This window comes from Somniosus microcephalus, unplaced genomic scaffold (genome assembly GCF_052327205.1).
Source record: "Somniosus microcephalus isolate GS21.2 unplaced genomic scaffold, FLI_Smic_1.0 unresolved_chr1, whole genome shotgun sequence".
In the NCBI taxonomy this organism is placed as follows: domain Eukaryota; kingdom Metazoa; phylum Chordata; class Chondrichthyes; order Squaliformes; family Somniosidae; genus Somniosus; species Somniosus microcephalus.
The window spans coordinates 9650419-9677895 of NW_028225179.1; the positions used below are offsets into that span (position 1 = coordinate 9650419).

General features: G+C 46.9%; 2 protein-coding genes across 2 annotated transcripts in view; one reads left to right on the top strand and one right to left on the bottom strand.

Moving 5' to 3' along the window:
* The window catches only part of LOC147093410 (uncharacterized), a 97564-nt gene that overhangs the window by 47552 nt on the left and 22535 nt on the right, over positions 1-27477 (bottom strand). The window lies entirely within an intron of this gene.
* On the top strand, positions 4150-26265 carry LOC147093411 (uncharacterized). Its single transcript, XM_085974311.1, has 2 exons — positions 4150-5524; positions 25537-26265. The coding sequence occupies exons 1-2, from the start codon at positions 4331-4333 to the stop codon at positions 25984-25986; spliced, it is 1644 nt and encodes a 547-aa protein (XP_085830437.1). The 5' UTR covers positions 4150-4330; the 3' UTR covers positions 25987-26265.

The window sequence follows — 27477 nt, forward strand, 5'->3', positions numbered from 1 at the left end:
ATCTTGTGCAGTAATCTTTTGTGTGGCACCTTGTCAAATGCCTTTTGGAAGTCCAAATACACCACATCCACTGGTTCCCCTTTATCCACCCTGTTTGTTACATCCTCAAAGAATTCGAACAAATTTGTCAAACATGACTTCCCCTTTATAAAACCATGCTGACTCTGTCCGATTAAATTATGCTTATCCAAATGTCCTGTTACTGCTTCCTTAATAATGGACTCCAACATTTTACCAACCACAGATGTTAGCCTAACTGGTCTATAGTTTCCAGCCTTTTGGCTACCTCCCTTTTTAAATAAGGGCGTTACATTAGCAGTTTTCCAATCTGCTGGGACCTTGCCTGAATCCAGGGAGTTTTGGAAAATTACCACCAATGCATCCGCAATCCCTACCGCTACTTCTCTCAAGACCCTGGGATGTAAGCCATCAGGTCCAGGGGATTTATCCGCCTTAAGTCCCATTATCTTACCAAGTACCATCTCCTTAGTGATTTTAATCGTGTTTAGCTCCTCCCCCCCCTATAGCCCCCTGTTTGTCCAGTATTGGGATATTTTTCGTGTCCTCTACTGTAAAGACTGATACAAAATATTTGTTCAGCGTTTTTGCCATCTCAATGTTCCCCACTACTAATTTCCCGGTCTCGTCCTCTAAGGGACCAACATTCGCTTTACCCACCCTTTTTCTTTTTATATAACTGTACAAACTCTTGCTATCTGTTTTTATATTTTTTGCTAGTTTACTTTCATAATCTATCTTCCCTTTCTTAATTAATCTTTTAGTTATTCTGTGCTGGCTTTTAAATGCTTCCCAATCTTCTATCCTCCCACTAGATTTGGCTCCTTTATATGCCCTTGTTTTCAGTCGGATACTATCCTTTGTTACTTTACTTAGCCACGGATGGCTGTCTTTTCTTTTACGCCCCTTTTTCCTCAGTGGAATATATTTTTCTTGAAAGTTGTGAAATATCTCCTTGAATCTTCACCACTGCTCATGTACCGTCTTACACCTTAATCTATTTTCCCAGTCCACTTTAGTCAACTCTGCTCTCATACCTTCATAGTCTCCTTTATTTAAGCTTAGTACGCTGGTTTGAGATCCAACTCTCTCACCCTCCAACTGAATTTGGAATTCAACCATGTTATCATCACTCATTCCAAGGGGATCCTTTACTAGGACATTTTTTATTAATCCTGTCTCATTACACAGGACCAGATCTAAGATTGCCTGCCCCCTGGTTGGTTCAGTAACATACTGCTCAAGGAACCCGTCCCTAATGCACTCTATGAACTCTTCCTCAAGGCTGCCCTGCCCAATTTGATTTATCCAGCCAATATGAAGGTTAAAACCTCCCATGATTATAGCTGTTCCCTTTTTACAAGCCCCAACTATTTCCTCATTTATACTCTGACCAGTAGAGTTGCAACTGTTAGGAGGCCTATAGATTACGCCCACTAGTGACTTTTTCCCCTTATTATTCCTATTTCCACCCACACCATTTCACTATCCTGATCCTTTGACCCAATATCATTTCTCACTATTGCAGTGATTCCATCCTTTATTAACACAGCCACCCCACCTCCTTTTCCTTCCTGTCTGTCCTTTCTAATAGTCAAATACCCCTGGATGTTTAGTTCCCAGTCATGGTCACCCTGCAGCCATGTCTCCGTAATGGCCACCAGATCATACCCATGTGTAGTTATTTGTACCGTCAACTCGTCTATTTTGTTCCGAATGCTGCGTGCATTCAGATAAAGAACTTTTAAATATGTTTTGTGACAATTTATTCCTGCTTTTACCCCCTTTACTACTTTACCATTATTCTTTATATATTCTGTCCCTTCCTGACATGCTCTGGTTTTTAATTCCCCCACTGCTACCTTGCTCTATTGCCTTCTCCGCTGACATTTTTATTTTTCTCTCTCTTGCAACCTCCCCCCCCACTAATTAGTTTAAAGCCCTCTCTACAGCCCTAGTTATTCGATTCGCCAGGATTCTAGTCCCAGCACTGGCCAAGTGAAGTCCGTCCCAACGGAACAGCTCGCTCCTGTCCCAGTACTGGTGCCAGTGCCCCAGGAAGCAAAACCCATTTCTCCCACACCAGTCTTTGAGCCACGCATTTAACACTCTGATTTTATTTACACTAGCCAAATTTGCTCGTGAGGGCAGGTACAGCACAGGTTAGATACAGAGTAAAGCTCCCTCTACACTGTCCCATCAAACACTCCCAGGGCAGGTACAGCATGGGTTAGATACAGAGTAAAGCTCCCTCTACACTGTCCCATCAAACACTCCCAGGGCAGGTACAGCACGGGTTAGATACAGAGTAAAGCTCCCTCTACACTGTCCCATCAAACACTCCCAGGGCAGGTACAGCACGGGTTAGATACAGAGTAAAGCTCCCTCTACACTGTCCCATCAAACACTCCCAGGGTAGGTACAGCACGGGTTAGATACAGAGTAAAACTCCCACTACACTATCCCATCAAACACTCCCAGGGCAGGTACAGCACGGGTTAGATACAGAGTAAAACTCCCTCTACACTGTCCCATCAAACACTCCCAGGGCAGGTACAGCATGGGTTAGATACAGAGTGTCAGCCGTGGCTCAGGCGGCAGCACTCTCTCCTCTGAGTCAGAAGGTTGTGGGTTGAAGTCCCACTCCAGAGACTCGAGTCTAATACTCTGTGCTGCCCCTCCAGTGCAGTGCTGAGGGAGTAAAGCCCAGTGCAGAGTAAAGTTCCCTCTGCACTGCTCCACTAACAGGCCTGAGCCCCAAACTCAGAAGAGCGCCCTCTGCTGCATTCCACTTGTCTCAGCAGCGGGAGAAGCAGGTGGCGGAAGTCCCGCCCCTCGGACACCCCGATTGGTTGGAGGATGCGCCGCCACCTCAGTCCTCCGAGCTCCGCCTGCTCTCTCCCTATTGGTCGGTGCTCCCATCAGTCACCGCCCTGGAGTTGATGACGTGCCCCAGTCCGGCTCCCTGCAGAAGACAAGGGGCTGCGGCCGCTCAATCTGCTCCGCTCGGTGCCGGGAGGGCGCTGGGACGGTGCGGTTTGTATTTTCTTTTTATTTATCTCCCCGCCCGCGCTTCTCTCCGCTATATATAAAAAAACCCTGATCAAACTCATTTTCCGCCAGTGATCCGGACTCTGGCGGTTGCCCGGACCGACCCAGAATGTGGGATCTGTGCGCAGGCGCGGTGCCGCCTGATCCTCGGGAGCCGGGGTCCTGCCGAGCATATGCAGTCTGGCGGCGGGCGGAGTAGGGGGAGTGGGCGGGGTCACTGTACAGGCAGTTTTGGAGGAGCTCAAGGTGACGTGGGCTGGAATGTGGGAGGCCAGCCAGGAGTGTTTTGGAATAGTCAAGTCTAGAGGTGACAAAGGGCCGGGTGAGTGTTTCAGCAGTGGATGAGCTGAGGCAGGGGCGGAGATGGGCGATGCTACCCAGGTGGAAGGAGGCACTCTTAGTGATGCTGCGGATAGTTCAACAGCTGCCTGATCTTGCTGCAGTTGTACAGGGCCTTGGTGAGACCACGCCTTGAGTATTGTGTGCAGTTTTGGTCACCTTATCTGAGGAAGGATGTTCTTGCCATGGAAGTAGTGCAGCGAAGATTCACCAGACTGATACCTGGGATGGCAGGAGTGATGTATGAGGAGAGATTGGGTTGACTGGGCTTGTACTCGCTGGAGTTTAGAAGAATGAGAGGGGATCTCATTGAAACTTATAAAATTCTGACAGGACAGGACAGACTAGATGCAGGAAGGATGTTCCCGATGGTCGGGGAGTCCAGAACCAGGGGTCACAGTCTAAGGATAAGGGGTGGGCCATTTAGGACAGAAATTAGGAGGAATTTCTTCACCCAGAGAGAAGTGAACCTGTGGAATTCTCTACCACAGAAGGCAGTACAGGCCAATTCATTAAATATATTCAAGAAGGAGTTGGATATATTTCTTAAGTTAAAGGGATCAAGGGGTATGGGGAGAAAGCAGGGACCGGGTACTGAAATTGGATGATCAGCCATGATCGCATTGAATGGTGGAGCAGGCTCGGGGGGCCGAATGGCCTACTCCTGCTCCTATCTTCTATATTTCTATGTTTCTAACCCTGCTTCCCCCCTTACCCTTTCTACACTCCTTTTAAAGGGTTTTAGAAGTGGAGCATTTACAGACAGGAAGCTCAAACCAAACATCTCGTCAAGATCTAACAGAGTTATGCGATTCATCAGGACCTGATTCAGTCTCTCCTCCAATCTGCTGGCACACCCGTGAGTTCACACTTATGACAGACCTTCTAAATGTTCTGAAAGAGCTTCAAAATCTACAAATACATGAAGCAGCACCAGTGGCCACACACTGGGGGAAGCCCAGGCCCCGTGTGTGGGGAGGGATTCACTCAGTCATCCGCTCCAATGATACACCAGCAAGTTTACACGAGGGAGGGACCTTTAACCCGCTCTGTGTGTGGGAAGGGATTAATTGCACCATCCATGCTGAAGAGACACCAGCTTGTCCACACCGATGAGAGACCGTTGACCTGCTCCGTCTTTTTGAAGCGATTCTCTCATTCTGCCACCCTCCTGAGACACCAGCTTGTTCACAGTGATGAGAGACCGATTAAATGTTCTGACTGTGGGAAGAGATTTAAAAGGTCCCAGGATCTGAAGAGACACCAGCTGGAGAGAGCAGGAGAGATTCTGTTCACCTGCTCTGTGTGTGGGAAGAGATTCACTCAGTCCTCGAATCTGCTGACACACCAGCGAGTTCACACTGGGGAGAGGCCGGTGAAACATTCCGACTGTGGGAAAAGCTTTCAAATGTCCCAGGAGCTGAAGGGACACCAGCTGGAGAGAGCAGGGAAGAGGCCGCTCACCTCATCCGTGTGTGGGAAGGGATTCACTTGGCCATCACATCTGGTGAGACACCAGCGAGTTCACACTGGGGAAAGACCATTCACCTGCACCGTGTGTGGGATGGGATTCACTCTGTCATCCCACCTAGTGAGACACCAGCAAGTTCACACTGATGATAGACCATTTAAATGTTCTGACTGTGGGAAGAGCTTTAAAAGCTCTGGGGATCTGAAGGTACACGAGCGAGTTCACACTGATGCGAGACCATTTACATGTTCTGTCTGTGGGAAGAGCTTTAAAAGCTCCGGGGAGCTGAAGAGACACCAGCGATTTCAAACTGGGGAGAAGCCGTTCACCTGTTCCGTGTGTGGGAAGGGATTCACACAGTCCTCGACTCTGCTTGAACACCAGCGAGTTCACACTGATGAGAGACCATTTACATGTTCTGTCTGTGGTAAGAGCTTTAAAAGCTCCGGGAACCTGAAGAGACACCATCAAGCTCACACTGGGGAGAGACCGTTCACCTGCTCCATGTGTGGGAAGGGATTCACTCTGTCCTCGACTCTGCTCGATCACCAGCGAGTTCACACTGATGAGAGACCTTTTCACTGTTCTGACTGTGGTAAGAGCTTTAAAAGCTCTGGGAACCTGAAGAGACACCAGCGCGCTCACATTGTTCTGTAGAGCAGAGCCCTGCAGACAGCTGGGGCATCATGAACATGGAATGGATGAATGTTGTGAAATTCTTGTACTGCTGTTTAATCTTTAAGACTGTTGTGCTGACGATTCCCTTCGATTGACTGTTCATGGTGTTCCATAGAATGTACAGCACAGAAACAGGCCATTCGGCCCAACTGGTCCATGCCGGTGTTTATGCCCCACACCCACCCTACTTCAATTAACCCGATCAACACGTCCTCCCATTCCTTTCTCCCTTGTGTGGCTTCCCCATAAATCCATCTATGCTGATCACCTCAACCACTCCTTGTGGTAGCGACTTCCCCATTCTCACCACTCTCTGGGTAAAGAAGTTTCTCCTGAATTCCCTCCTGGATTTGTTAGTGACTTTTATATTTATAGCCACATAAATATGATGAGATTCTGTTAAGCTGACCAGTACGTTGTTGTACTTTGTCTTTTTCTGATGAATGAAACATTACTGAGCCCCTGTACCCGTGTTATGGGATGAAGTGCCAGACAAGTGAAGGCACAACATCTGGGTGTGAATCTAATAATAACCTCATGGACCGTATAGGTGTGATACCCAGACGGGCTTGTGGTTATAGCCTGGTCACAGATGGACTAAATTCCTTGAATTAGCCGGAGTTCAGGAGGCGGTCAACAGACGGGTCCAAACAATCCCATTTCCTGAGTGGTAACCAAGCTTGTGTATAAGGACAGGCCACTTAAGATGTTGTCAGTTGGAACAGACTCGAGAAGATCGTGCGTGAATCAACTGTACTTCTATTATCCAGATTGATGGAATTATCACCCGATCTGTGTTATGCAGAGCTCTTAATAAAGTCTGGAGAGACCATTTGTGTTCTTGTGAGCTTGATTATCAGGTATCCGAAACCCTGCGACTCCCGATCATTAGAGTCAACCTCAGTGTGTGGAAAGGGATTCCCTGGTGTATCCCACCCACTGACACATCAGATTGTCCACAGTGTGACTGCGGTGGGTCGATTGCACTGTTTCTGATGCCTTTAATCACATCCAGGACTGAACCATGTTAATTCAGGCAACTGGGGCTTGTTAATGTTAAAAGCCCCCAATAACTGGGCTGGATTTAAAGATTATTCCCTGTTCTCTCAGTACTCGTGAGCAGAGAGAAGCTGATGTTATAGAATCATAGAGCACAGTTGGATGCCTTTCGGCCCATCGTGCTGGTGCCAGCTCTCTGAAAGAGCGATGCAATTAGTCCCACTGCCCTGCTTGTTCCCCACAGCCCTGCAAATTTCTGCTTTTAGTATATATCCAATTCCCTTTTGACAGTTACTATTGAATCTGCTTCCACCTCCCATTCAGGCAGTGCATTCCAGATCATCACAATTCGCTGTGTAAAAAAAGTCTCCTCATTTCCTCTCTAGATTCTTTTGCCAATGATCTGAAATCTGTGTCCTCTCGTTACCGACCCTCCTGCCAGTGACAACAGCTTCTCCTTGTTTGCTCGATCAAAACCCCTCATAATTTTGAGTACCTCGATCACAGCTCCACTTAACCATCTCTGCTCCCACTTATTTTGCCATTGTTTTGTGAATTGTTGCTGTTATCGAGGTGCTGGATGTCCGTGCCTGGGGAATGGGACATTCTATCCTCGTGAGTACTGAGTGTCAGCATCCAGCAATCTCTGGTCAGGGACTGTCTTTTTAAACTACCTCACCTGAGCTTTTTGACTCCCTGATTTCATTATTAAACATTTGAGTTTTTGCAGAGTGACCAAGGCTGAACAGATAAATGTGAGGTATTACATTTTGGTAGGAAGAATGGGGAGGTCACTTATCAACTTGGAGGGTGCGAGTCTAGGTGGGGTAGAGGAACAAAGGGATCTCGGAGTACAAATACACAAATCACTAAAAGTTGCGACACAAGTTAGCAAGGCCATAAAAAAAGCAAACCAAGCACTAGGGTTTATTTCTAGAGGTATAGAATTGAAAAGTAGTGAAGTTATGCTAAACCTGTATCGAACCTTGGTTAGACCACACTTAGAGTACTGCGTACAGTTCTGGTCGCCATATTATAAAAAGGATATAGAGGCACTGGAGAGGGTGCAGAAAAGATTTACAAGGATGATACCAGAAATGCGAGGGTATACATATCAGGAAAGGATGAACAGGCTGGGTCTCTTTTCTCTTGAAAAAAGCAGGCTGAGGGGTGACCTAATAGAGGTCTTTAAAATTATGAAAAATGTCGATAGACTGGATACAGAGAGAATGTTTCCACTTGTGGGGAAGAGCATAACTAGAGGCCTCAATATAAGATAGTCACCAAGAAATCCAATAGGGAATTCAGAAGAATCTTCTTTACCCAGAGAGTGGTGAGAATGTGGAACTCGCTGCCACAGGGAGTGGTTGAAGCGAATAGTATCGATGCATTTAAGGGGAGGCTAGACAAGCATATGAGGGAGAAGGGAATCGAGGGTTATGCTGATAGATTTAGGTGAGGAAAGACGGGAGGAGGCTCGAGTGGAGCATAAACACCGGCATAGACTGGTTGGGCCGAATGGCCTGTTTCTGTGCCGTATATCCGATGTAATCCTATGTCAAGTATCCCAGCTGGCTTAGCTCCAGGCACTTTAGCTCAGTGGGCAGCACTCTCACCTCTGAGTCAGAAGGTCGTGGGTTCAAGTCCCAGTCCAGAGACTTGAGCATAAAAATCTAGGCTGACACTCCAGTACTGAGAGAGTGCTGCTCTGTCAGAGGTGCCGTCTTTCGGATGAGATGTTAAACCGAGGCCCCCGTCTGCTCTTTCAGGTGGATGTAAAAGATCCCATGGCACTACATTGGAGAAGAGCAGGGGAGTTCTCCCTGGTGTCCTGGGGCCAATATTTATCCCTCAATCAACATCACTGAAATAGATTATCTGGTCATTGTCACATTGTATGTTTGTGGGAGCTTGCTGTGCACCAATTGGCTGCCACGTTTCCTACATTACAACAGTGACTACACTTCAGAAGTTCTTCATTGGCTGTAAAGCACTCTGGGATGTCCTGAGGTTGTGAAAGGCGCTATATAAATGCAAGTCTTTCTTTCTCAGCAAGAGGGCGAGTGTCAGTGGTTGGAGGGAGGAGCTCAGTGTTGTCACTGGGTGGACACAGACAGATTGAAGCTAAAAGACAGAGAATGCTGAAGTTTGGAATGATAACACCCAAAGTCAGGAGATGAGCCCTTTGCCTAGGTAAGGGAGGTGGTTGCTAAGAGACCTACAGACCTAATAACACTGCAAACTGCTCAGGCAGCAGACTTGTTGCAACATGTGAGATCACGAGTGAGTTGGTGCACAGACAACAGAGCCTTGCGCATTCCTGAGAGAGACAAACTGGTTCTGTAACCGGGAGAATAGGTTGAGGGAGTCACCCTGTGGGACGGCTCGTCTGAGGTGTTAACACAGAGTCAGCTTGGGAATGGGGTGATTAATGAATCATAGAATCATAGAAAGTTACAGCACAGAAGGAGGCCATTCGGCCCATCGTGTCCGTGCCGGCCGACAAAGTGCTATCCACCCTAATCCCACTTTCCAGCACTTGGTCCATAGCCTTGTAGGTTACGGCACTTCAAGTACATATCTGTTAGTGTGAAAATTATATAGCTTAAAGCAGCAACATAAAGAATTAAAGAATGTATTGTAAGAAGTGAACTTGTAAATAAGAAACAAGACAAAACAAACTGAGCTTAAGATGGGGCAGGCTGAGCTTGGGACACAAACTGTAATTCCCCCTTAGGCTTTACACCATTAGTTGCCCTCATTTTGTGTTAAATTCACAAAGCTTCCATCTTTGTCCCATGAGGATTCCCCATAGTATGTCATTAATAAATAGACATTCTTATTATGAACACAGCTAGCTTTTGCTAGTTACTTTATTGAGCACATGTGGACTAGGTACAGTATCTGTAGAGGCTTCCATCTTGACTGCTGCCTTGTGGGTAGCCTATTGCCTCATGGGTAATGTAGTCTTAATATACATACAGCTGGGTAGTGTAGTCTTATACATACAGCTATATACAGCTCTACGGCTCCACCTAGTGTCCACTATAGAATGACATGTTATTGATCATTACATCCCCCTTTCTTTGAGGTTTAACAAAATCAATATCAGTCAACTTTCAAGAAAACAATAAAGATAATATCAGTAACACTTTTGTTAGTGCTCTATAAACATAAACATTTTCAAAACAGTCAACACATTTTCAAAGCTTTATATTGTACTCAAAGATTAAGTCTATCAGGCTTTTTTACTTCACGTGTGGATCTTCTCAACACGGGTAAGTCTGATGTGTCTTCATGAGATTGTTCTGGCGGTGAATGACAAGATGCAGTTGCGGCATTGTCATCCATCTGCTCTTGTATAGATCGAGGTCTCCTTGCGATCTTTGCTTGGAGAGGGTTTCAGTGTTTCCTTCACTTTTCATGCCATAACTCTCAATGTAGTCAATGCACTCTCGAAAAACTGCTGGCAGCTGGATCCCATCATACAGCATAGTCCTCTCAGCAGCCTCGGCTAATGGAACACCAAAGATTGGCCTGAGGGAAGAAGGAGTATCTACCGGAACTGCTTCCTGCTCTGGTGCAGGCTTCTTCTTTTTCTTTTTCTCTTTCCACTGCTTAACAACATCTGCTGTGGTTATATCTTTGGACTTTTTCTCCTTGTGTTTTTCCTCTTTGTGCTTTTCTTCCTTTGGCTTCTCTTTGACCTTAAAGTCTTTTTCTTTCTTCTTGGAGAAACTAGGCTTTTTGAAGATATGGATACCCTTTAGCCTTTTCATCCTTGATGGGCTCTCTGCTTCATCACCTGAGTCATCTGGTCTGCTTATGGCACAGTTTATACGGTAGACTCTCTTGACCAGTTCTAAGTCTTCACAAGCTTTGTCACCTAGTATCGAATCAAGTCTTTCAGCCACAACAGAAAACATGAGATGATGCACTTTGACTTTGACTGTCACTTTAAGTCTGCATACACCTAAGCTATCTATTTTCTGTCCATTATAGCTCTTCAGTAGTACTGACTTTTTCTGTATTTTGGGCTTTTCTTTCATATTTTTTATGTCACTCATACTGATTAAGTTTGCTTTTGCCCCAGTGTCTAGTTTCAAGGTAACTAATGCTCCATTTACCTGCAGTGGGATCATCCATTTGTCCTCTTTTACTGCATTAACTTTATGTTCAGCATTGTCCATTTCTGAGGGCTGCACATTTTCTGTATCTTTTTTGATATCGTCACATGACACCATTCCTACAAAAAATGTCTCACTTAAATCAGTGTCCTCAATCACATTAACTTGTTGCCCTTTCTTTGTTTTTACTTTTGAAAAGCATTGTTTGGCAAAGTGATTCTTTCCATTACACTTTGTGCACATTTTTCCAAATGCTGGGCATTGTCTTAACTGGTGTTTGTAACCACAGCGTTTACAATTAAAAATGTAATCCTCCGATTGCTTTTCATTTCTGTTCTGCCCACGTTTCTTCCCCTTGTAGGACACAGCACCGACAGCAGCATTATCACTCATTACAATCGCATCATTACTGATTTCACTGAAAGTTTTCACGTGCTTTCGGGCTAGCTCGCTGGCTTGGCATATTTTCACTGCATTTTCCAAATTTAGTTCGGTTTCTCTCAACAGACATTCCCTGGCTTTTTTATCATGAATACCAAATATAATCTGGTCACGAATCATGGATGCTTTGAGCTCAGAGAAATTACATGTCTGTGCTTTCAGTTTCAGATCAGTTATAAAGCTATCAAAAGTCTCATTTTGTTGCTGTGTCCAAGAACGGAAGATGTATCTTTCATACGTCTCATTCTTTTTGGGAGAGCAATGTGCATCAAATTTTTTTAGCACATCTTCTCATTTTTCTCTCTTCTCCGCTGGATTAAATACAAATGTATTAAATACCTCTATCACCTGTGGGCCTGCAACCGTAAGCAGCAACGCTATTTTACTTGCATCTGGCTTCGTACCGAATCCGATGGCAGCAATGTAGAGTTCGAATTGTTAAAAAATCCGCCAATTGTAGTCGACATTTCCCTCGAGATTCAAACGCTCTGGTGGCTTCAAATTCTCCATGTCGCTTTTCACAATTTTCAGCAGATCTTCACCATCCTGGTACCATCTTATATTCATTAATAAATAGACATTCTTATTATGAACACAGCTAGCTTTTTGCTAGCTGCTTTATTGAGCACATGTGGACTAGGTACAGTATCTGTAGAGGCTTCCATCTTGACTGCTGCCTTGTGGGTAGCCTATTGCCTCATGGGTAATGTAGTCTTAATATACATACAGCTGGGTAGTGTAGTCTTATACATACAGCTATATACAGCTCTACACAGCTCTACGGCTCCACCTAGTGTCCACTATAGAATGACATGTTATTGATCATTACAGGGACACAAACTGTAATTCCCCCTTAGGCTTTACAACATTAGCTGCCCTCATTTTGTGTTAAATTCACAAAGCTTCCAGCTTTGTCCCATGAGGATTCCCCATAGTATGTCTAAGTGCTGTTGTGGTGGGCAAGGGGCAGGAATTAACTGTTTGTGACTGTTCCCATTAAAACCATTGTGCTTGACATTAATTGAATTGAGGAATAGTCGACATTTTTAAGTAGTTTCTTGCCAGATTGAGGGTAGGCAAGATAATTGATAGAAGGCCTCCAATCAAATTACATCAGTGCCCTTCAGCCAGTCAGATTAATGTATTCAAATGAGGCAAAATAAAATTAACAGTTATTGAATGTGGGAAACACTAAATATTTCACATTGATTCAGTGGTGCAGCCTTCTGCAAACTATTTGCTGGAAGCCCTTTGGATGTATTAATGTAATTCTATTATTCTATAATGCAAAGTCGATGAATCAAAATTGTGTGTATTGATGAGTTACAGTAATTGGTAGCTGCAAAACTGCCCATTTTGTAATTAACCATTAAAAAGTGCCCAAAGTTCTGGAATGTTCCGTATCATTTTATGTTGCCAAACTAGTATCCTGTGAGGACCGGGGAGTTGTTGCTGGGGGAGCGAGATTGGTTGAAGACACCTGTGTGTAATATTTTGCTATAATGTTTAAAAGAAGTTTCAATACCTTGTTGCTAAGGGAACGTGATTGGGCGAGGACAAGTGTTAGATCTGTGGTTCAGTGGATAAATAATTACACGGATGCTGTACATAAACAAATAACAGGTCTTTACTGGAGGAGGGCAATCTCTAGACTGGAGTACAGAGGCATGCGCACAGCTTATATACCGGTGTGGTTACTGCCGGTACTACAGTATACAGGAGCTGTGAAAAGTAGTTCTGACTTAAAGCACATACACTACAATTCCTCCCTTTTTAGATTAATAATACCCCCTTAATATTCAAATAACAATTACATTTTTACATGTACATTCAATAACAAAAGTCCATTTATAGATTCAGTCTTTGGGGTGGCTCCCTGACCCTTTCGGGATAGTGCCTTTCCGGAGGTTCTTGTTCTTGGTGCAGAGGCAATTCTGACCCCCTTTCATCGGGTAGTTCATCGGGTTCCACTGCTACTGGGTCTGAAGTAGATACTACCGGTATGTCGGGTTCATCCCCAGGTGCTCGAGACATGGGGTTGACGCATTCCTGTGATGCTAAGATCTGATCGACATGGCGTCTCACAATGTTCTCCCCGACATCCACTGTGTACATTAATGGCCCCTGCCTTGTACATATTGTTTCGGGTTGCCACTTCTCTGTTCGATAGTTCCGGGCCAAGACTGGTTGCCCTACATTGAAGCTCCTTGTCAGCTTCTCGTTGATGTGCTGGAATTCTTTGTCCTCAACATTTCTTCGCACATTTGGTCTGAGCAAGTCCAGATGAGATCTCAACCTTCGGTTAAAGAACATCATGGCCGGGGTCTGGTTGGTAACTGCATGTGTCGCGTTTCAGTAGGCTAATAAGAAATTGTCCATCTTATGCTGTAGTGGAATTTCCTCATCGCACATGGCCTTTATCGCCTTCTTAAAGGTTTGTACGAACCTCTCAGCCAATCCATTGGTGACTGGATGATACGGGGCGGATGTGTAATGCCTTACCCCATTCCTTTTCATGAATTTTTGGAACTCATCGGACACAAACTGTGGTCCATTATCAGAGCAGATCTGCTCTGGCAACCCGTTTCTGGCAAATATGGTCCGTAGGACTGCAATCGTTTTCTCTGTAGTGGTTGAAGACATCTTTATCACCTCAGGCCACTTTGAATGAGCATCCACTGCTATTAAGAACATTGAGTCCATGAATGGACCAGTGAAATCAATGTGCACCCGTTGCCATGGAGAGGAGGGCCACTCCCATGGGTGTAGAGGGGCATGTGGTGGTGCATTTTGGACCTTCTGGCATCCTAAGCAGCTCTTAGTTAGGTCTTCAATTTGTTGATCGATTCCCGGCCACCACACATAAGCCCTAGCTAGGCTTTTCATTTTCACTCCCCCCAGATGACCTTCATGTAGTTCATTTAGCACTCTCTCCCTTAACTTGGGTGGGATCACCACTCTGGATCCACACATCACTGTCCCCTGGCATACTGACAGCTGTTCTCTTCTGGATGAGAATGCTGGCAACAGTGAGTCGCCACGTGTTGGCCATCCCCTCACCGTCAATTCATATACCCGTGACAGCGTCGGATCATTGCGGGTCTCCTTCTCTATATCCGCGTTTGTTACTGGCAATCGTTCAATTATCGACGAATAAAATATCTCGATAGGGTCCACTGCTGGTGCTTCCTCCACAGTAGGCAGTGGCAGGCGCGATAGCCCATCAGCATTCCCATGCTGTCTCGTGCCTTTATATTCTATTTCATATTGATTCACCCCTAGAAACAGGGACCATCTTTGTAACCGCTGTGCAGTCATTACTGGCACGCCCTTCTTAGGATTAAAGATGGAGACAAGTGGTTGGTGGTCAGTCAGCAAGGTGTCCATGCAGATAGTGGTTGAATTTTTTTACTCCCCATACTAGGCTGAGGGCCTCCCTGTCAATCTGGGCGTAGTTGCGCTCAGCTGAGGTTAGTGACCGAGACGCAAAGGCTACTGGCCTCTCCAAACCATCCGGGAATTTGTGCGACAGCACCGCTCCAATGCCGTAGGGTGATGCATCACATGCCAAACGAATTGGTAGTGCTGGGTTGAAATGGGCCAACACCTCTTTTGATGTGATCAATTCTTTACACTTCTGGAAAGCTCGTCTATGTTCATCATCCCACTTCCATGGTACCCCTGTTTGCAGTAGGGTGTTCAGCGGGTGTAATACCGTAGACAAATTTAGTAAGAACTTGTGGTAATAGTTTACCAGCCCGAGGAACGACCTCAGTTGTGACACATTTTCCAGTGCTGGAGCCTTGACTACTGCCTTTATCTTGTCAGGGGACTTATGTAACCCCTCTTCATCGATGTCGTGGCCGCAATACGAGATCTGTTTCTGGGAAAACTCGCACTTGTGGCGATTAGCTCATAGCCCATATTCCTTTAATCTGGCGAGCACCTTCTCCAAGTTAGCGAGGTGATCACCGTCATTTTCGCCCGTGACCAAGATGTCATCCAAATAACACTGGGTCCCTGGAATCCCTTGCAGGACCTGATCCATCGCCCTTTGCCAGATAGCCAGAGCCGAGGCTACTCCAAACACCAGCCGGTTGTATTGATAGAGACCTTTATGGGTGTTGATCGTAAGGTAATGTTTCAAAGCTTCTTCTACCTCCATTTGCAAGTACGCCTGGGCTTGTGGCCCTCCTCGCCATGGCAACGGGTGCACATTGATTTCGCTGGTCCATTCATGGACTCAATGTTCTTAATAGCAGTGGATGCTCATTCAAAGTGGCCTGAGGTGATAAAGATGTCTTCAACCACTACAGAGAAAACGATTGCAGTCCTACAGACCATATTTGCCAGAAACGGGTTGTTGGCTGGGGGAGAATGTTGTCAATTTCTGTCCTGGACTCTCAGTGATGGGTTCCACTGCTACTGGGTCTGAAGTAGATACTACCGGTATGTCGGGTTCATCCCCAGGTACTCGAGACATGGGGTTGACGCATTCCTGTGATGCTAAGATCTGATCGACGTGGCATCTCACAATGTTCTCCCCGACATCCACTGTGTACATTAATGGCCCCTGCCTTGTGCATATCATTCCGTGTTACCATTTCTCTGTTCGATAGTCCCGGGCCAAGACTGGTTGCCCTACATTGAAGCTCCTTGTCGGCTTCTCGTTGATGTGCTGGAATTGTTTGTCCTCAACATTTCTTCGCACATTTGGTCTGAGCAAGTCCAGACGAGATCTCAACCTTCAGTTAAAGAACATCATGGCCGGGGTCTGGTTGGTAACTACATGTGTCGTGTTTCGGTAGGCTAATAAGAAATTGTCCATCTTATGCTGTAGTGGAATTTCCTCATCGCACATGGCCTTTATCACCTTCTTAAAGGTTTGTACGAACCTCTCAGCCAATCCATTGGTGGCTGGATGATACGGGGCGGATGTGTAATGCCTTACCCCATTCCTTTTCATGAATTTTGGGAACTCATCGGACACAAACTGTGGTCCATTATCAGAGCAGATCTGCTCTGGCAACCCGTTTCTGGCTTTTGTAAACTCCTTTCACAGGCTGTGAGAAGGGCAGGATTGACAGACGGGGAAACTCAAACCAAACTTCACATCAAGATCTCAGAGAGTCACTCCATTCATCAGGACCTGAAATTCATCAGCCTTTTGAGTGTGGAAGGAGAAATGTTTGGGCGGTAAGTAGCACGGAGTCCAGTTCTACGGAGTACTGCTTCTACAGAGTACGTAACTCGGGAATTGGGTGAGTGAGCGAATTCGATGAGGTGGGGGTAAGAGGTGCTGCTTGATACGTAAAAAAAATATAGAAACAACTCGGGTTTAATTAGGACTGTGGGCTAAGTTACAGTAAAGACCTAAAGCATATAACTAAATTTAGTAAATTAAACAAGATTATTAACTAGATTAAAAACTATTAATAGACAACTGGGTATTTCAAAACTTGAAAACCTAATTAGTTAAATAAAATACAATAGAGATGGCCGGGCAGGTGATGTGTTGCAGCTGCAGCATGTAGGAGCTGGTGGACCCCAGTGTGATCCACAGCAACCACATAGAGTCATAGAGGCACAGAAGGAGGCCATTCGGCCCATCGAGTCCGTGCCGGCTCTCTGTAGAGCAATCCAGTCAGTCCCATTCCCCCGCTCTATCCCCGTAGCCCTGCAAGTTTATTTCCCTCAAGTGCCTATCCAGTCTCCCCTTGAAAACATTGTGTCTCTGCTTCCATCACTTCCATCGGCAGCGAGTTCCAGGTCCTCACCAGTGGCTACGTAAAAAAAGTTTTCCCTCACATCCCCCCTGTATCTCTTGCCCAAAACCTTAAATCTGTGTCCCCTAGTCCTTGTACCATCAACTAGTGGGAACAGCCTTTCCCCATCTAGCCTATCCAAACTGGTCATCATCTTATACACCTCTGTCAAATCACCCCTCAACCTCCTTTGCCCTAATGAAAACAAATCCAGCTTCTCCAACCTGCCCTTGTAGCTAAGATCCCCCATCCCCGGAACCATTCTGGTAAATCTCCTCTGCAGCCTCTCAAGGGCCTTCACATCCTTCCTAAAGTGTGGCGACCAGAAGTGTCTGCAACTTGAGGAACTTCGGCTCAGAGTTAGAGTCATAGGCCTAGAAATTGAGTGCCCTTAGCGCCGATTTTGCGGCGCTAGAGGGCCTAGCGCTGCATTTGGCACCGGCGCCGAAATTGCCTGGGGCCCTTACGCCGCGGTAGACCGGTAGCGCTGCGCCGGCACCGATGACGTCATCGGTGTGCGCAGCTTCCCGGTTGCCATGCCGACGGGCCCCAGCGCCGAAATTCAGTTGCGGCCGCCTCGCCCGTGACAGCCGCAACTAAGACTCTGGCAACAGAGTCTTATGAGTCTTTGCGCCGGCGCATTAAAGGCCCCGCGGCGGCCGGCTGCTTTCCCGCCGGCCGCCTGGCCGCAGCTCCCTCCCCGGACTTCCCCCCCCCCCCGGAACAGAAGCAAGCCCGGCACTTGTCCGAGGTGCCGGGCTCATTTTTTAAAAGATTTTCGCGGGCCGCGATCGGGTGCAGGCAGCTCCTCCTTAAGGGAAGGAGAAGGCCTGCACTTCCCGAGCCTGCCGCAGCGCTTCGGGTGCCGCAGCGCCGGAATTGCGGCGCGAAACGACAGTTAGCGCCGATTTACCGCCGCAAAGACCCTTCAGTAGCGCCGGCAGCCGTTTGGGCGCGGCCCTGCTGAATTTTTGGCGCGCGCAGGGGGACTTAGTGCCGGCACTAATTTCCGGCGCTAAAGCCCTGGCTAAGCCAAAACTCAATTTCTAGGCCATAGAGTTATACAGCACAGAAAGCAGCCCTTCGGCCCATCGTGTCCGCACCGGCCATCAAGCCCTGTCTATTCTAATCCCATTTTCCAGCACTTGGTCCGTAACCTTGTATGCTATGGCGTTTCAAGTGCTCATCTAAATGCTTCTTGAATGTTGTTAGGGTTCCTGCCTCTGCCACCCTTTCAGGCAGTGAGTTCCAGATTCCAACCACCCTCTGGGTGAAAATGTTTTTCCTCAAATCCCCTCTAAACCTCCTGCCCCCTACCTTGAATCTATCCCCCTAACAGTAGCTACACTGTAGGACAGAGTATAAATCAATAAATAATGGGGGCTTGTAAGAAAGTTCCTGCAATAATCGTGGGCGATTTTAATCTTCATATAGATTGGACAAATCAACTTGGCAAAGGTAGCCTTGAGGACGAGTTCTTAGAGTGTATTCAGGACAGATTCTTTGAACAATATGTTGTGGAACCCACCAGGGAACAGGCTATTTTAGATCTGGTGATGTGTAATGAGACAGGATTAATTAATGATCTCACAGGATCCTCTAGGGCACCTGCTCATAACATGATAGAATTTCACATTCAGTTTGAGGGTGAAAAACTTGGGTCTGAAACTAGTGTCTTAAACTTAAATAAAGGCAATTACAAGGGTATGAAGACAAAGTTGGCGAAAGTGGACTGGGAAAATAGATTAAAAGGTAAGACGGTAGATAAGCAGCGGCAGAGATTTAAGGAGATATTTCATAACTCTCAGCATAGATATGTTCCAGTGAGAAAGATTCTGAGAAGGATGAACTAAGGAAGTTAAGGAGGGTATCAAATTGAAAGAAAAGGCATACAATGTTGTGAAGATTAGTGGTAGGCCAGAAGATTGGGAGATTTTTAGACTTGCAAAGGATGACTAAAAAAATAATGGAGGGAGAATAATAGTGAGAAAATTGATTGAGAGTAAACTAGCAAGAAATATAAAAACAGACAGTAAGAGCTTCTACAAGTATATAAAAAGGAAGAGAGTAGCTAAAGTAAACGTTGGTCCCTTAGAGGATGAGCCTGGGGAATTAATAATGGGAAACAAGGAAATGGCAGAGACTTTGAACAAATACTTTGTATCTGTCTTCATGGGAGAAGACACTAAAAGCATCCCAATAATAGTGGAAAATCAAGGGGCAAAAGTGAGGGAGGAACTTAAAACAATCACTATCACTAGAGAAAAAGTATGAGGCAAACTAATGGGACTAAAGGCTGACAAGTCCCCTGGACTTGATGGCCTACATCCCAGGTTGATTCTTGGGATGAAGGGGTTGTCTTATGAGGAAAGGTTGAGCAGGTTGGGCCTATACTCATTGGAGTTTAGAAGAATGAGAGGTGATCTTATTGAAACATGTAAGATTCTGAGGGGGCTTAACAGGGTAGATGCTGAGAGCCCAGCACGTGAGTGCAAAAGAGAAGGCTGAAGCGTTTGCAACCATCTTCAGCCAGAAGTGCCGAGTGGATGATCCATATCGGCCTCCTCCTGCAGTCCCCACCATCACAGAAGCCAGTCTTCAGCCAATTCGATTCACTCCACGTGATATCAAGAAGCGGCTGAGCGCACTGGATACAGCAAAGGCTATGGGCCCCGACAACATCCCAGCTATCGTGCTGAAGACTTGTGCTCCAGAACTAGCCGTGCCTCTAGCCAAGCTGTTCCCATACAGCTACAACACTGGCATCTATCTGACAATGTGGAAAACTGCCCAGGTGTGTCCTGGCCACAAAAAGCAGGACAAATCCAATCCGGCCAATTACTGCCCCATCAGTCTACTCTGAATTATCAGCAAAGTGATGGAAGGTGTCATCAACAGTGCTATCAAACGGCACTTACTGATAACATAAGAAATAGGAGCAGGAATAGGCCACTTGGCCCCTCGAGCCTGCTCCGCCATTCAATAAGATCATGGCTGATCTTGGGCTCAAAGCCACTTCCCTGCCCGCTCCCCATAACCCTTCACTCCCTTATCTTGCAAAAATCTGTCTCTCTCCACCTTAAATGTATTTAATGACCCAGCCTCCACAGCTCTCTGGGGCAGAGAATTCCACAGATTTATGACCCTCTGAAAGAAGAAATTCCTCCTCATCTCAGTTCTAAAAGGGCGACCCTTTATTCTGAAACTATGCCCCCACATTCTAGATTTCCCCACGAGGGGAAACATCCTCTCTGCATCTACCTTGTCGAGCCCCCTCAGTATCTTATATGTTTTGATAAGATCACCGCTCATTCTTCTAAATTCCAGTAAGTATAGGCCCAGCCTGCTCAACCTTTCCTCATAAGTCAACCCCCTCATCTCTGGAATTAACCTAGTGAATCGTCTCTGAACTGCCTCCAATGCAAGTATATCCTTCCTTAAATAAGGAGACCAAAACTGTACGCAGTACTCCAGGTGTGGTCTCACCAATACCCTGTACAGTTGTAGCAGGACTTTACTGCTTTTATACTCCAACTCCCTTGAAATAAAGGCCAACATTCCATTTGCCTTTTTGATTACTTGCTGTACCTGCATGGTAACTTTTTGTGTTTCATGCACAAGGACCCCCAGGTCCCTCTGAACTGCAGCATTTTGTAATCTCTCTCCATTTAAATAATAATTTGCTTTTTATTTTTTCTGCCAAAGCATATAACCTTGCTCTTTCCCACATTATACTCCATCTGCCAAATTTGTGCCCACTCCCTTAGCCTGTCTATATCCCTTTGCAGGCTCTTTGAGTCCTCTGCACAACTTGCTTTCCCACCCATCTTTGTATCATCTACAAACTTGGCTACATTACACTCGGTCCCTTCATCCAAGTCATTAATGTAGATTGTAAATAGTTGAGGCCCCAGCACCAATCCCTGTGGCACCCCACTAGTTACCGTTTGCCAACCAGAAAATGACCCATTTATCCCGACTTTCTGTTTTCGTTAGCCAATTCTCTATCCATGCTAATATATTACCCCCAATTCCATGAGCTCTTATCTTATGCAGTAACCTTTTATGTGGCACCTTATCAAATGCCTTCTGGAAATCCAAATACACAACATCCACTGGCTCACCCTTGTCCATCCTGCTTGTTACTTCCTCAAAGAACTCCAGCAATTTTGTTAAACATGACTTCCCTTTCATAAAACCATGCTGACTCTGCTTGACTGCATTATGATTTTCCAAATGCCCTGCTACTGCTTCCTTAATGAAGGACTCCAGCATTTTCCCAACAACAGATGTTAGGCTAACTGGTCTATAGTTTCCTGCTTTCTGTCTCCCTCCTTTCTTAAATAGGGGTGTTACATTTGCGGTTTTCCAATCCGCTGGGATCTCTCCAGAGTCCAGGGAATTTTGGTATATTGCAACCAATGCATCCACTATCTCTGCAGCCACTTCTTTTAAGACCCTGGGATGCAGGCCATCTGGTCCAGGGGACTTGTCATCTTTTAGTCCCATTAAGTTAGGAAGGCAAATAGCATGTTGGCCTTCATTGCAAGAGGATTTGAGTACAGGAGCAAGGATGTCTTACTACAGTTATGCAGGGCCTTGGTGAGACCACACCTGGAGCACTGTGCACAGTTTTGGTCTCCTTATCTAAGGAAGGAGGAAGGATATACTTGCCTTGGAGGCGGTGCAACGAAGGTTCACCAGATTGACTCCTGGGATGAGAGGGCTGTCCTATGATGAGAGATTGTGTAGAATGGGCCGATACTCTCTGGAGTTTAGAAGAATGAGAGGTGATCTCATTGAAACATACAAGATTCTGAAGGGGATTGACAGGGTAGATGCTGAGAGGTTGTTTCCCCTGGCTGGAGTGTCTAGAACTAGGGGGCATAGTCTCAGGATAAGGGGTCGGCCATTTAAGACTGAGATGAGGAGGAATTTCTTCACTCAGAGGGTGGTGAATCTTTTGAATTCTCTGTCCCAGAGGGCTGTGAATGCTGAGTCTTTGAGTATATTCAAGGCTGAGATCGATAGATTTTTGGACTCTAGGGGAATCAAGGGATATGGAGATCGGGCGGGAAAGTGGAGTTGAGGTCGATGATCAGCCATGATCTTATTGAATGGCGGAGCAGGCTCGAGGGGCCATATGGCCAACTCCTGCTCTTATTTCTTAAGTTACCTCTAGACTTGACTATTTCAACACACTCCTGGCTGGCCTCCCACGTTCTACCCTACGTAAACTTGAGGTCATCCAAAACTCTGCTGCCCGTGTCCTAACTGGCACCAAGTCCCGTTCGCCCATCACCCCTGTGCTCGCTGACCGTGTCCTAACTGGCACCAAGTCCCGTTCACCCATCACCCCCGTGCTTGCTGACCGTGTCCTAACTGGCACCGTCCCATTCGCCCATCACCCCTGTGCTCGCTGCCCGTGTCCTAACTGGCACCAAGTCCCATTCACCCATCACCCCTGTGCTCGCTGACCATGTCCTAACTGGCACCAAGTCCCATTCGCCCATCACCCCTGTGCTCGCTGACCTACATTGGCTCCCAGTTAAGCAACGCCTCGATTTCAAAATTCTCATCCTTGTGTTCAAATCCCCCCCCCCGCCATGGCTTCACCCCTCCCTATCTCTGTAATCTCCTCCAGCCCCACAACCATCCGAGATATCTGTGCTCTTCCAATTCTGGCCTCTTGTGCATCCCTGATTTTAATCACTCCACCATTGGTGGCCGTGCCTTCTGTTGCCTCGGCCTTAAGCTCTGGAATTCCCTCCCTAAACCTCTCCGCCTCTCTTTCCTGCTTAAAGACGCTCCTTCAAGCCGATTTCTCTGACCAAGCTTCTGGTGATTTGCCGAATGTCTCCTGATGAGTCTCGGGGTCAGATTGTGTTTGCTAACACTCCTGTGAAGCCCCTTGGAACATTTGACTCAGTTACAGGCGCAAGATAAATTGTGATTTTTAGTTTTATTAACTGTCATTCAAGTTTCACCCCCTTGATTGTGAAGGGCAGGTAGGCACTGGGATACAGTTCCACAGTCACTGGTTGCAGTGATTGTTGGCCGCCTATTCAACCATGGGGGGCGTCACAGACAAAATCAAGCCCTCTTTGCAGACTCGGCCTTTGCTGCTGGGGGTGACTGGACAGTGATTGGTAGCAGGAGCCCAGGGCACTGAGGCACACTGCAGTCTCCCCCAACTGCATTCCAGGCCGGGATCAGCTGAGCACCCCCACAGTGTGCAGCTGGAATGTGCAACCTATCCTGGGGAGTGGGGGAAAGGGAGGTCAAGGGTCAGCGCAGAATGTCAGTCAACCAAATGGCGTTGACGTCACGAGGTCCCAGCACGCGCCGCCCGCCCACTGCTGCCGCGATCTGGCTCCCTATTGGTCGGCGGACACGTCAATCCCGCCCGCTGCCCACGGTCACGTACCCCTGAGGCGCGCTCCAGCTCTGCTGGAGTGAAGTCGCTCCATTCGGTGCCTGCGGAGCCCTCGGATTGTCGATCCTTTCATAGAAACGTCGAAAAATAGGAGCAGGAGTCGGCCATTCGGCCCTTCGAGTCTGCTCCGCCATTCAATATGATCATGGCTGATCCTCTATCTCAATACCATATTCCTGCTCTCTCCCCATACCCCTTGATACCTTTTGTGTCTAGAAATCTATCCATCTCCTCCTTTAAATATATTCAGTGACTTGGCCTCCACGGCCTTCTGTGGTAGAGAATTCCACAGGTTCACCACCCTCTGAGTGAAGAAATTTCTCCTCATCTCAGTCCTAAATGTCCTACCCCGTATCCTGAGACTGTGACCCCTCGTTCTAGGCCCCCCAGCCAGGGGAAACATCCTCCCTGCATCCAGTCTGTCTAGCCCTGTCAGAATTGTATACGTTTCCACGAGATCCCCTCTCATTCTTCTAAACTCTAGTGAATACAGGCCTAGTCGACCCACTGTCTCCTCATACGACAGTCCTGCCATCCCAGGAATCAGTCTGGTGAACCTTCGCTGCACTCCCTCTATGGCAAGTATATCCTTTCTTAGGTAAGGAGACCAAAACTGCACACAGTACTCCAGGTGTGGTCTCTCCAAGGCCCTGTACAACTGTAGGAAGACATCCTTGCTCCTGTACTCAAATCCTCTTGCAATGAAGGCCAACATACCATTTGCCTTCCTAACTGCTTGCTGCACCTGCATGTTTGCTTTCAGTGACTGGTGTACAAGGACACCCAGGTCCCTTTGTACATCAACATTTCCCAATCTATCACCATTTAAATAATACTCTGCCTTTCTGTTTTTCCTACTGAAGTGGATAACTTCACATTTATCCACATTATACTGCATCTGCCATGTATTTGCCCACTCACTCAGCTTGTCTAAATCGCCTTGAAGCCTCTTTGCATCCTCCTCACAAATCACAATCCCACCTAGTTTCGTGTCATCAGCAAACTTGGAAATATTACATTTGGTTCCCTCATCCAAATCATTGATATATATTGTGAATAGCTGGGGCCCAAGCACTGATCCCTGCAGTACCCCACTAGTCACTGCCTGCCACCCAGAAAAAGACCCATTTATTCCTACTCTGTTTCCTGTCTGTTAACCAATTTTCAATCCATGCCAGTATATTACCCCCAATCCCATTGCCTTAATTTTGCACACTAACCTCTTATGTAGGACTTTATCAAAGGCCTTTCTGAAAATCCAAATACGCCACATCCACTGGTTCTCCCTTATCTATTCTACCAGTTACATCCTCAAAAGGCTCCAGTAGGTTTGTCAAACACTATTTCCCTTTCATAAATCTGTGCTGACTTTGTCTAATCCTGTTGATATTTTCTAAGTGTCCTGTTATCACAATCTTTATAATAGACTCTTTAGCATTTTCCCTACTACTGATGGTAGGCTAACCAACTTATGTAGCAGCTGGGGCCTGAAAATCAGCTTCACTGCCCCTGGGCTGGGAAAGGGCGACATGAGGCAACATTCTCCCTCTTACTCTTTCTACACTCTTTTTACAGGGTTTTAGAAGTGGAGCATTTACAGACAGGAAGCTCAGACCAAAAATCATGTCAGGGTCAGACAGAGTCGCTCGATTCGCCAGGACCTGAATATCATTGGCCTTTTCACATGGAAGGAGAGAGCAGCGATCGCAGCGCGGACAAACCGCACACGTGTTCTGTGTGTGGACTTGGATTCAGCCGATCGCCTGACCTGGCGAGACACGTGCACCATCACACCGGGGAGAAACCGGGTAAAAGTGGGGACAACAGGATGGGATTCAGTTCCCCATCTGTGTCGGAGGTTCGTCGGCACAGTCACACCGGGGACAGTCCGTTCACCTGCTACGTGTGTGGAAAGGGATTCACTCAGTCATCCCACCTGTTGAGACACCAGCACGTTCATACTGATGAGAGACCGTTTCAAAGTTATGACTGTGGGAAGAGCTTAAAAGTCCTGGGAATCTGATGAATCAGCAGCATGCTGACACTGGAGAGAGGCCGCTTCCCTGCTCCGTGTGTGGGAAGCGATTCTCTCGGTCCAACCATCTGCTGAGACACCAGCTTGTTCACACTGATGAGCGACCCTTTAAATGTTGTGACTGTAGGAGGAGCTTTAATAGTTCCCAAGAGCTGAAGGCACACCACCGTCTTCACACCGGGGAGAGGCCATTCACCTGCTCCGTGTGTGGGAAGGGATTCACTCAGTCATCCCACCTGCTGAGACACCAGCGAGTTCACACCGGGGAGAGGCCATTCACCTGCTCCGTGTGTGGGAAGGGATTCACTCGGTCATCCAACCTGCTGAGACACCAGCGAGTTCACATCGGAAAGAGACCGTTCACCTGCTCCGTGTGCAGGAAGGGATTCACTCACTCATCTCACCTGCTGACTCACCAGCGAGTTCACACCGGGGAGAGGCCATTCACCTGCTCCGTGTGTGGTAAGGGATTCACTCAGTCATCCTACCTGCTGACTCACCAGCGAGTTCACACTGGGGAGAGGTCGTTCACCTGCTCCATGTGTGGGAAGGGATTCACTCAGTCATCTGACCTGCTGAGACACCAGCGAGTTCACTCTGCCCTGCCGGCAGCTGGGGCAACGTGAATGTGGAAAGTGTTTTATAAATTTTGTACTGCTGGTTAATCTGTCAGCCTGTTGAGCTGATGATTCCCTTCATTTGACCTTTCATGGTATTACATAGAAGGTGCAGCACAGAAACAGGCCATCTGGCCCAACGGCTCTAGCCTCCCTTTCACCCTCATGTGGCTCCCCCTTAAATGCATCTATACTTTTAGCCTCAACCACTCCCTGTGGTAGCGAGTTCCACATTCTCACCACTCTCTGGGTAAACAAGTTTCTCCTGAATTCCCTCCTGGATTTATTAGTGACCATCTTACATTTTCCGGATGTTAAAACCCCAATGACTGAGCTGCATTTTAATATTCTGTATAAATAAATCAGCTTCGTTTGATACATACAATCGATTGAGTCCTTGTTTCTAAGATAAGACGAGAGCCAATTGATGATTTGTTACAGACATTCCCTGACCTTTCAATATCTGTGTCCACGGGAGAAGCTTCTGTTACTTTCTGTGTTTTATTGCCATCGAGGTTCTGGAAGTCATTGTGGGGGAATGGAACATTTTAACATTCTCAGCACCTGGAATCAACATCAAACACTCCCAGGGCAGGTACAGCACGGATTAGATACAGAGTAAAGCTCCCTCTACACTGTCCCATCAAACACTCCCAGGGCAGGTACAGCACGGGTTAGATACAAAGTAAAGCTCCCTCTACACTGCCCCATCAAACACGCCCAGGACAGGTACAGCACGGGTTAGATACAGAGTAAAGCTCCAGATACACTGTCCCATCAAACACTCCCAGGGCAGGTACAGCAGGGGTTAGATACAGAGTAAAGCTCCCTCTAAACTGTCGAATCAAACACTCCCAGGGCAGGTACAGCACGGGTTAGACACAGAGTAAAGCTCCCTCTACACTGTCTCATCAAACACTCCCAGGGCAGGTACAGCACGGGTTAGATACAGAATAAAGCTCCCTCTACACTGTCCCATCAAACACTCCCAGGGCAGGTACAGCACGGGTTAGATACAGAATAAAGCTCCCTCTACACTGTCCCATCAAACACTCCCAGGGCAGATCCAGCACGGGTTAGGTACAGAGTAAAGCTCCCTCTACACTGTCCCATCAAACACTCCCAGGGCAGGTACAGCACGGGTTAGATACAGAGTAAAGCTCCCTCTACACTGTCCCATCAAACACTCCCAGGGCAGGTACAGCACGGGTTAGATACAGAGTAAAGCTCCCTCTACACTGTCCCATCAAACACTCCCAGGGCAGGTACAGCACGGGTTAGATACAGAGTAAAGCTGCCTCTACACTGTCCCATCAAACTCTCCCAGGGCAGGTACAGCACGGGTTAGACACAGAGTAAAGCTCCCTCTACACTGTAAATTACCCCGGTCGTGTATACATATATCTGTAGGATTAGGGTTTGGTTTAATCTCATGTGATGAAGGTTTTTCTGCTTTCTGTTGACTTGTGGATTTGTGCTGTGCTAGAAATGATGAAAGGG

What these genes read in the sequence shown, in the direction of transcription:
- LOC147093411 (XM_085974311.1), top strand. Translation starts at nt 4,331, where the DNA reads ATGAAGCAGCACCAGTGGCCACACACTGGGGGAAGCCCAGGCCCCGTG. An exon ending in AGAGACACCAGCGCGCTCAC is followed by an intron (nt 5,525 to 25,536) that starts ATTGTTCTGTAG and finishes CACCGTCTTCAC; the next exon opens with ACCGGGGAGAGGCCATTCAC.